Source organism: Astatotilapia calliptera, chromosome 17 (assembly GCF_964374335.1).
Source record: "Astatotilapia calliptera chromosome 17, fAstCal68.1, whole genome shotgun sequence".
NCBI classification, from domain to species: Eukaryota; Metazoa; Chordata; class Actinopteri; order Cichliformes; family Cichlidae; genus Astatotilapia; species Astatotilapia calliptera.
The window spans coordinates 6114997-6125886 of NC_137438.1; the positions used below are offsets into that span (position 1 = coordinate 6114997).

Consider the following 10890-nt stretch of genomic DNA (forward strand, 5'->3'; position numbering starts at 1 on the left):
AGTGGTGCAGTTATATTAACTTTGATGGTTGTTTATCTGTCTTTCAAATCTTAGTTTCATCAAACAGAGGAAATATGCACCGGAGGCTTTTTCTGCTCATGCTGATGGGTAAGTCGATCATTTTAACAGTAAAAACAGCAGATTTGCATCACTTCAGATTAGTGCAGGGTTTCTGTGAACTGCTCACAAAACTTTTCTGAATGACCTGTGGTTTTTTTTTGTTGTTGTTGTGTTTTTAGGTCAGTGTTCCTTGATTTTATGCCAAGGCTATAAATACTATTTTATTAAAGAGCCTAAAACTTGGGACGAAGCTCAGCGCTACTGTAGAGAAGGATATAAAGACCTGGCCACAGTGCCTAACATGACATATATGAAGACACTGTACACAGATTCTACAGAGAATCAAGGAAACGCCTGGATTGGGCTGTACAGCATCTTAGTAAAAGAAAACAGGAGTTCAATGCTGAGGAGATGAAATGGAGTGCAGGTGAACCTAATGATGGAGGCGGATATCTTGAGAACTGTGTAGTGATTGACAGCTCTGGTGGGTTGTTGGATTTTGGTTGTTCTAATGGTTACTCCTTTATCTGCTATAATGGTGAGAATATTTGACAATAATTGTATTAATTAAACAAAGTGTTTATATTTAAACATATCTACAGCTCATCTCTAATGAAAATGAGAAGATGCGATAATTGGCTGCTGGTGTTTTAGCCCCTGTGTGCTATCCTGCTCATTTGAATACCCGTCCTCCCACGGTGCTTTCTCTGCCTCTCATGTTACACCAGGACACTGTTCTTTTGCTTTGCTGAACCATCTCGTGGTGCCAAATGTCATTACACAAAATTTCATACCAGACCTTTGATCAGAAAACTGTTTCTCTGCCACACAGAGCAAAGTCATCCTGAGCATAATGTCACAGCTGTGGTTATTCCCATAATGTTGGTAGTTTAGTTTTGAAGGTTTCGAGCTATTTTAAGTTGTGTCTTTAGAAAATCAATTTAAAGATACATTTAAAGATAGAAATGTACATTTCTTATGAGTTTTGTCTTTCTCTTTATTCCACAGAACAAAACAAATCACTACATTTCATTGACAATGAAAAAAAGTGGCGTGAGGCTCAGAGCTACTGCAGAGAGAACCACACAGACCTGGCCAGTGGAGCAGAACAGTTAAAGGAAGCAGTCAGTACATTTAAGAGTTCTGATGAAACACGATCATGGATCGGCCTGTTCAGAGACACCTGGAGGTGGTCAGATGGGAGTAATGACTCTTACAGACACTGGAGAGATGTTGGTGAGTTACCTGAAGAGCTGTCTAAAACTGACAGCGGCACCAGGAAATGTGCGATGACTGAATTAAACAAAGAAGGAAAATGGAAAGCTGATGATTGTAACACCAGAAAATCTTTCTTCTGCTACGGTGATGGTGAGATTTACAGAGATTCATTTTTCACATCTGGTTTCTGTCAGTTTTCTTACTGAAGGAATAAATGTTAAAGCTAAACTAATATTTCTTCTCTCACTGAAAAAGTGTACATGAAGGGCTGGTATATGTTTCATCATAAAGCTTAATAATGCAAGCTGTTATGGAGATAGAGCTACACCCCAGACACATAATGCAGCCTCCCTATAGGAACCTTATAAGAACCAGGGGTCATATTAGTTTATAATAATACTTGTTTATGAATTCTCCAGTTTTTTTCCCTTTTTTTTTAAAGGCTCACTCATACATGAAAGATTTTAGTTAATAGGACTTTAATAAAGCAAATTAGGAAAAGTTAAAATTCTAAATTGGAAAAACTTACATCAGGAAAGTAAAAAATATTTCCAACTCTTATTATTACTTATAACACCAGTAAACCTTTCTTCTGCTATGATGACGGTGAGATTTGCAAAAATGCATCTTTCACATCTGGTATCTGTCATGTTTCTTACTCGAGGAATACATATTCAAACTAAACTAATCTTTCTTATTCTTATTGAAAAGAAGTCATCATCAAAGTGAAATAATGCAAGCTTTTATGGAGATAAAGGTATACCCCAGACGCTTAATGCAGACTTCTTTTGTAAGGAACTTAAGACACATTAGTCACATCAGTTTCTGTCAGTGAGGGCCTGTAATGCAACTTACATGTAAATAATTCTTAAGAAAGAAAGAAATCTTCTCGATAACTTGGGGTGGTCGAGGTATACTCTGGGTAACAAGTCATATGACATTAATGATTTTACCACGGGTAAATCAAGAGGAGTAAAGATTTGAAACAGAAAATGCTTAAATTCTTTTTCTTTTGTTTTTGTCCTGATTTGTTTCCTTTTAACCGACCATCCTGTGTTTGTTCATGCCAGAAAACTTCATTCTGATCAAAGAAAACAAAAAATGGGATGAGGCCTTAACTTACTGCCAGCAGCACCATCATGATCTGGTCTCTATCACAAATCCCAAAGAGGAAGAATTAGTGAAGGAGAAAGTGAAGAACGCCACCACACCGTATGTGTGGCTGGGACTGCGCTTCAGCTGTGTTTTTCAACTGTGGCTGTGGGTCAGTGACCGGGTTGTCTGTTATGAGAACTGGGCCAATGAGGATCACGCTGGACGGTGTGGCATGTCTGTAGCCATGGAGACAGGAGGAGAGCATAAATGGTTCAAGAAAAATGATTCAGAGATGTTTAACTTCATCTGTTCGCTGCGATAGGCTTTTAAACCAGTCTAAATGACTGCTTATAGAGTTGATATTTCTCGTAATTATGAAGTCAAAAAATCAAAATCAAAACTAGAAGCAGATGACATCTAACAGTGATAATTTCTCTTTGTGTTTATTCTTAAGGTTGTTTTTTTTGTTTTGTTTTTTGCATATTGTTTACTACTACCTACTACAGAATAAGAATCCCTTTTTTGTTTTGTTATTTCAAACTTAAAAATGTTTTATTTGTTGAAAAACGGTCAGGTTACAGCTTTCTGGGTGTTTACAGCAAAGTACACCACAGCATTTATATGCTTATAATAGCTAATGTGTCTCAAAACCACATATATGTAATTATTAGTTTGGTGTCTAACATAAAATGTTTATTATTCTGTTTCCGTCTACTTTTATTTCTCTTTTTTCAATTTTTTTCTTGAACACTAGATGGTGCATTCGAGTCAGCCAAGCCACTGAAAAATGTCTGAAAAGTCGTGTGCTTGTACTTTAAATGATTCATGTTACCCAGTTTGGTCTTTTTGTGTAAATCAACATTAAACAGTAGCTCTGAAATTATGTTGGACTATGCTTTTGTTTTAACAAAGTAAAAGAATATGAAAAACTAATAAATATATTTCTCATAAAGTTTTGTATTCTTAGACAGTTTAAACTTCATTTTTATGCTTTTCAGAAAGAAATAGACCAATATTTACAATCATATAGTAAAACACCAGGAGGGCTTTGTGACTGAGCTCCCATCTTATTGTTTCCTTTTAGTTATTTTCAATTAATGTCCATGTTAAACACTAGAAGGTCTTTTTCTTTCTTTTCAATGTTGATGGTGGTTAAATTTGTGATAAAAATCTAAGAACATGAAATATAAAATAGTAAAATGCAAGACTGTTGTAAATAGAAGATTAATGCTGCAGTCACTTGCAAATGTAGCGACAGCTTAGAGAATGGTAAAATAAAAAATAAAAAAGCTGAACTGATTTTAAACTGAAAACCTGAACACACAACCTGCTCTCAACCAGGTTGTGTGTTCATTTTTAGTTTTAGAATGAACATTTTAAGAATTTTTAAAGTAGGAATTCTCTTGGTTTGTAATAATAATCTTTTTTATGTAAAAGAAACTGGATCCAACCTTTAATTTCTTATTCATATTATTTGAAATTGTCCTGCTTGTTGTGGTTCCTGTTTACAGCTTGATTTTTTCATCCATCTTTCACTGGTCTTCCTTAGAACTCATCTAACTCAAACATCTAACTATATTAACTCAAAATCGACACAATTAAAATCTTAGTTTCATCAAACAGAGGAAATATGCACGGGAGGCTTTTTCTGCTCATCCTGATGGGTAAGTCGATCAATTTAGCATTAAAAACCACAGATTTACTGCATCACTTGAGATTAATGAAGGTTTCTGTAAACTGCTTACAAAACCTGTCAGATAACAACATCCAAAACACAATTTCTGTCAACAACCATGTGTGAGCAGTCTCTATGGGACCTCTGTCCTCCGGATATAATTTTATTAACAACATTTTTGCCATCAGTAGATTTCTGAATAACTTGTTGTTGTTGTTGTTTTTAGGTCAGTGTTCCTTGATTTTATGCCAAGGCTATAAATACTATTTTATTAAAGAGCCTAAAACTTGGGACGAAGCTCAGCGTTACTGTAGAGAAGGATATAAAGACCTGGCCACAGTGCCTAACATGACACATATGAAGACACTGTACACAGATTCTACAGAGAATCAAGGAAACGCCTGGATTGGGCTGTACAGCATCTCAGGAAAAGAAAACAGGAGGTGGCACTGGTCTCTGCCAGGAGTGGAGTTCAATGATAAAGACGTGAAATGGAGTGGAAATGAACCTAATGATAAAGGCAGATATCTTGAGAACTGTGTAGTGATTGACAGCTCTGGTGGGTTGTTGGATTTTGGTTGTTCTCATGTTCACCCCTTTATCTGCTATAATGGTGAGAATATTTGACAATAATTGTATTAATTAAACAAAGTGTTTATATTTAAACATATCTACAGCTCATCTCTAATGAAAATGAGAAGATGCGATAATTGGCTGCTGGTGTTTTAGCCCCTGTGTGCTATCCTGCTCATTTGAATACCCGTCCTCCCACGGTGCTTTCTCTGCCTCTCATGTTACACCAGGACACTGTTTATTTGCTTTGCTGAACCATCTCGTGGTGCCAAATGTCATTACACAAAATTTCATACCAGACCTTTGATCAGAAAACTGTTTCTCTGCCACACAGAGCAAAGTCATCCTGAGCATAATGTCACAGCTGTGGTTATTCCCATAATGTTGGTAGTTTAGTTTTGAAGGTTTTGAGCTATTTTAAGTTGTGTCTTTAGAAAATCAATTTAAAGATACATTTAAAGATAGAAATGTACATTTCTTATGAGTTTTGTCTTTCTCTTTATTCCACAGAACAAAACAAATCACTACATTTCATTGACAATGAAAAAAAAAAAGTGGCGTGAGGCTCAGAGCTACTGCAGAGAGCACCACACAGACCTGGCCAGTGGAGCAGAACAGTTAAAGGAAGCAGTCAGTACATTTAAGAGTTCTGATGAACCACGATCGTGGATCGGCCTGTTCAGAGACACCTGGAGGTGGTCAGATGGGAGTAATGACTCTTACAGACACTGGAGAGATGTTGGTGAGTTACCTGAAGAGCTGTCTAAAACTGACAGCGGCACCAGGAAATGTGCGATGACTGAATTAAACAAAGAAGGAAAATGGAAAGCTGATGATTGTAACACCAGAAAATCTTTCTTCTGCTACGGTGATGGTGAGATTTATAAAGATTCATTTTTCACATCTGGTTTCTGTCAGTTTTCTTACTGAGGAATAAAGGTTAAAGCTAAACTAATATTTCTTAGTCTCATGGAAAAGCTTTACACGAAGAGGTTGGTATATGTTTCATCATAAAGCTTAATAATGCAAGCTGTTATGGAGATAGAGCTACACCCCAGACACATAATGCAGCCTCCCTATAGGAACCTTATAAGAACCAGGGGTCATATTAGTTTATAATAATACTTGTTTATGAATTCTCCAGTTTTTTTCCCTTTTTTTTAAAGGCTCACTCATACATGAAAGATTTTAGTTAATAGGACTTTAATAAAGCAAATTAGGAAAAGTTAAAATTCTAAATTGGAAAAACTTACATCAGGAAAGTAAAAAATATTTCCAACTCTTATTATTACTTATAACACCAGTAAACCTTTCTTCTGCTATGATGACGGTGAGATTTGCAAAAATGCATCTTTCACATCTGGTATCTGTCATGTTTCTTACTCGAGGAATACATATTCAAACTAAACTAATCTTTCTTATTCTTATTGAAAAGAAGTCATCATCAAAGTGAAATAATGCAAGCTTTTATGGAGATAAAGGTATACGCTTAATGCAGACTTCTTTTGTAAGGAACTTAAGACACATTAGTCACATCAGTTTCTGTCAGTGAGGGCCTGTAATGCAACTTACATGTAAATAATTCTTAAGAAAGAAAGAAATCTTCTCGATAACTTGGGGTGGTCGAGGTATACTCTGGGTAACAAGTCATATGACATTAATGATTTTACCACGGGTAAATCAAGAGGAGTAAAGATTTGAAACAGAAAATGCTTAAATTCTTTTTCTTTTGTTTTTGTCCTGATTTGTTTCCTTTTAACCGACCATCCTGTGTTTGTTCATGCCAGAAAACTTCATTCTGATCAAAGAAAACAAAAAATGGGATGAGGCCTTAACTTACTGCCAGCAGCACCATCATGATCTGGTCTCTATCACAAATCCCAAAGAGGAAGAATTAGTGAAGGAGAAAGTGAAGAACGCCACCACACCGTATGTGTGGCTGGGACTGCGCTTCAGCTGTGTTTTTCAACTGTGGCTGTGGGTCAGTGACCGGGTTGTCTGTTATGAGAACTGGGCCAATGAGGATCACGCTGGACGGTGTGGCATGTCTGTAGCCATGGAGACAGGAGGAGAGCATAAATGGTTCAAGAAAAATGATTCAGAGATGTTTAACTTCATCTGTTCGCTGCGATAGGCTTTTAAACCAGTCTAAATGACTGCTTATAGAGTTGATATTTCTCGTAATTATGAAGTCAAAAAATCAAAATCAAAACTAGAAGCAGATGACATCTAACAGTGATAATTTCTCTTTGTGTTTATTCTTAAGGTTGTTTTTTTTGTTTTGTTTTTTGCATATTGTTTACTACTACCTACTACAGAATAAGAATCCCTTTTTTGTTTTGTTATTTCAAACTTAAAAATGTTTTATTTGTTGAAAAACGGTCAGGTTACAGCTTTCTGGGTGTTTACAGCAAAGTACACCACAGCATTTATATGCTTATAATAGCTAATGTGTCTCAAAACCACATATATGTAATTATTAGTTTGGTGTCTAACATAAAGAGTTTATTCTGTTTCCGTCTACTTTTATTTCTCTTTTTTCAATTTTTTTCTTGAACACTAGATGGTGCATTCGAGTCAGCCAAGCCACTGAAAAATGTCTGAAAAGTCGTGTGCTTGTACTTTAAATGATTCATGTTACCCAGTTTGGTCTTTTTGTGTAAATCAACATTAAACAGTAGCTCTGAAATTATGTTGGACTATGCTTTTGTTTTAACAAAGTAAAAGAATATGAAAAACTAATAAATATATTTCTCATAAAGTTTTGTATTCTTAGACAGTTTAAACTTCATTTTTATGCTTTTCAGAAAGAAATAGACCAATATTTACAATCATATAGTAAAACACCAGGAGGGCTTTGTGACTGAGCTCCCATCTTATTGTTTCCTTTTAGTTATTTTCAATTAATGTCCATGTTAAACACTAGAAGGTCTTTTTCTTTCTTTTCAATGTTGATGGTGGTTAAATTTGTGATAAAAATCTAAGAACATGAAATATAAAATAGTAAAATGCAAGACTGTTGTAAATAGAAGATTAATGCTGCAGTCACTTGCAAATGTAGCGACAGCTTAGAGAATGGTAAAATAAAAAATAAAAAAGCTGAACTGATTTTAAACTGAAAACCTGAACACACAACCTGCTCTCAACCAGGTTGTGTGTTCATTTTTAGTTTTAGAATGAACATTTTAAGAATTTTTAAAGTAGGAATTCTCTTGGTTTGTAATAATAATCTTTTTTATGTAAAAGAAACTGGATCCAACCTTTAATTTCTTATTCATATTATTTGAAATTGTCCTGCTTGTTGTGGTTCCTGTTTACAGCTTGATTTTTTCATCCATCTTTCACTGGTCTTCCTTAGAACTCATCTAACTCAAACATCTAACTATATTAACTCAAAATCGACACAATTAAAATCTTAGTTTCATCAAACAGAGGAAATATGCACGGGAGGCTTTTTCTGCTCATCCTGATCGGTAAGTCGATCAATTTAGCATTAAAAACCACAGATTTACTGCATCACTTGAGATTAATGAAGGTTTCTGTGAACTGCTTACAAAACCTGTCAGATAACAACATCCAAAACACAATTTCTGTCAACAACCATGTGTGAGACGTCTCTATGGGACCTCTGCCCTCCGGATATAATTTTGTTAACAACATTTTTGCCATCAGTAGATTTCTGAACAACTTGTTGTTGTTGTTTTTAGGTCAGTGTTTCTTGATTTTATGCCAAGGCTATAAATACTATTTTATTAAAGAGCCTAAAACTTGGGACGAAGCTCAGCGCTACTGTAGAGAAGGATATAAAGACCTGGCCACAGTGCCTAACATGACATATATGAAGACACTGTACACAGATTCTACAGAGAATCAAGGAAACGCCTGGATTGGGCTGTACAGCATCTCAGGAAAAGAAAACAGGAGGTGGCACTGGTCTCTGCCAGGAGTGGAGTTCAATGATAAAGACGTGAAATGGAGTGGAAATGACCCTAATGATGGAGGCGGACATCTTGAGAACTGTGTAGTGATTGACAGCTCTGGTGGGTTGTTGGATTTTGGTTGTTCTCATGTTCACCGCTTTATCTGCTATAATGGTGAGAATATTTGACAATAATTGTATTAATTAAACAAAGTGTTTATATTTAAACATATCTACAGCTCATCTCTAATGAAAATGAGAAGATGCGATAATTGGCTGCTGGTGTTTTAGCCCCTGTGTGCTATCCTGCTCATTTGAATACCCGTCCTCCCACGGTGCTTTCTCTGCCTCTCATGTTACACCAGGACACTGTTCATTTGCTTTGCTGAACCATCTCGTGGTGCCAAATGTCATTACACAAAATTTCATACCAGACCTTTGATCAGAAAACTGTTTCTCTGCCACACAGAGCAAAGTCATCCTGAGCATAATGTCACAGCTGTGGTTATTCCCATAATGTTGGTAGTTTAGTTTTGAAGGTTTCGAGCTATTTTAAGTTGTGTCTTTAGAAAATCAAGTTAAAGATACATTTAAAGAAAGCTAAATAATGCAAGCTGTTATGGAGATAGAGCTACACCCCAGACACATAATGCAGCCTCCTTTCATCAGGAACCTGAGTCACAGGGGTCATATTAGTTTCTGAGTGTGGGTATCGCTACCGTTTCTAATAGGTTCTAGATTTACAGCTATAATGAGACATAATTCTTGTTTCTAAATCCTCCTGATTAAAAGAAAATTAAATATAAAAAAGGCTCACTTAAATTTAAATAATAAGACTTTAATAAAGTAAATTGAAAATTCTAAGCTGGAAAAACTTACAGCAGGAAAGTAAAAAATATGACAAACTGTCCAACACTTATTTTTATGAAATTTGTTTAGTTTTTTGTATTCTTTTGTTTGTTCCTCATGTATTTTTGTATTTGAGGTAGAAAATCTAGAAACCTGATTTCATTTAATTTGAACTGAACATCTGTTTGTTCATGGCAGAAAAGTTGATCCTGATCAATGAAAGGAAAAACTGGGATGAGGCTGTAAATTACTGCAGAAAGCACCATCGTGACCTGGTCTCCATCACAAACCTTGAACAGCAGGAACTGGTGCAAGAGAAAGCCAAGAATGCCAGCACACCCCACATCTGGCTGGGACTGCGCTACAGCTGTGCTCTTGATCTGTGGTTCTGGGTCAATGACCAGCTTGTCTGCTATGAGAACTGGGCCGATGACACAGACACTGGGGACTGTAACCTGGCTGTAGCCATGGAGACAAGAGGAGAACATAAATGGTTCAAGAAAAATGATGCAGAGATGTTTAGCTTCATCTGTTCTTTATCATAGGCTTTGGAACCATGCTAAATTAATTGTTTTAAATCTTATATTTCTAGTAAGTGTTGTAATCACACTTACTATATTTTTCCTTTATCCAGGCTAGAGATTGATGGGATATAACAACAAGAAGCACTCTGAGTGCAAACCTCCACTCTGGACAGGATTTTTGTTTAATACAATAACACTGGATTTTGCATGTAATCATTTTCGTTTTTTTCTCTTTTTAAATGTACTAAGATGTTTGTAGTGCAGTAAAAAAAAATAAAAAAATAAATAAATCCACACCATTGTGGATTTCAAATGTATCTATTTTGTGATACTTTTGAACTCTGATTGAGAGTGCTCCACATAAACTACAACAATACACTGGACTGTAAACTCTCAATATTGGCTGAATTATGCTACTTTATTGAAAGTGTGAAATGTGAGAAAAAAATGTGAAATAATAATAAGCAAGAGCAATGAGTTAATGCATTGGATACATTCACTGTTGCCAAATTCCTCACTCGGATTTTAAAGCCAGCATAAAATAAATGTGCAGAAAAGTGACTAATGTGTTTGCACCACTTTAATATTAACACATCAGAGAGACAAAAAAAATGAACATTTTTACTAGTAATGAAAGCTGTCGGATGAACGTTAGGTATCATTTGAAAATAAATTAACAAAGATCATTGTTTATTCTGAAGGAATAAGAAATTGTTAATGTTTCTTAGAAATCTGAAGTTTTATTTATTTTTTTCCAAAATACATCTCAAAAAGTAAAAAAAAAAAAACTCATTCGCCTATTTTTCATTATATGTAGTCCCATCAGAAATGACTGGTTTTGGGGGGGTGGTTGATCCAAAGTTCAACATCGTGTTTGCTCTCCATTTAATGATATGATGCAAATATTGTTATTGTAGCACTGTTTGTATGATGATATCCAAATGCACACAATAAAATCCTCTTTACTGGAGCAGAAT

The 10890-nt window shown here is 35.5% G+C and overlaps 2 protein-coding genes across 2 annotated transcripts; both read left to right on the forward strand.

The window, feature by feature from the left end:
- The first annotated feature begins 494 nt into the window (after positions 1 to 494).
- Positions 495 to 3256, forward strand: LOC145421398 (secretory phospholipase A2 receptor-like). The gene is made up of 2 exons (XM_080291674.1): positions 495 to 1428; positions 2349 to 3256. Exons 1-2 carry the CDS (start codon positions 1026 to 1028, stop codon positions 2693 to 2695), a joined length of 750 nt encoding a protein of 249 aa, XP_080147800.1. The 5' UTR covers positions 495 to 1025; the 3' UTR covers positions 2696 to 3256.
- A 1898-nt stretch (positions 3257 to 5154) lies between these two features.
- Positions 5155 to 10890, forward strand: LOC145421583 (C-type lectin lectoxin-Phi1-like). Its single transcript, XM_080292073.1, has 2 exons — positions 5155 to 5495; positions 9588 to 10890. The coding sequence occupies exons 1-2, from the start codon at positions 5162 to 5164 to the stop codon at positions 9932 to 9934; spliced, it is 681 nt and encodes a 226-aa protein (XP_080148199.1). The 5' UTR covers positions 5155 to 5161; the 3' UTR covers positions 9935 to 10890.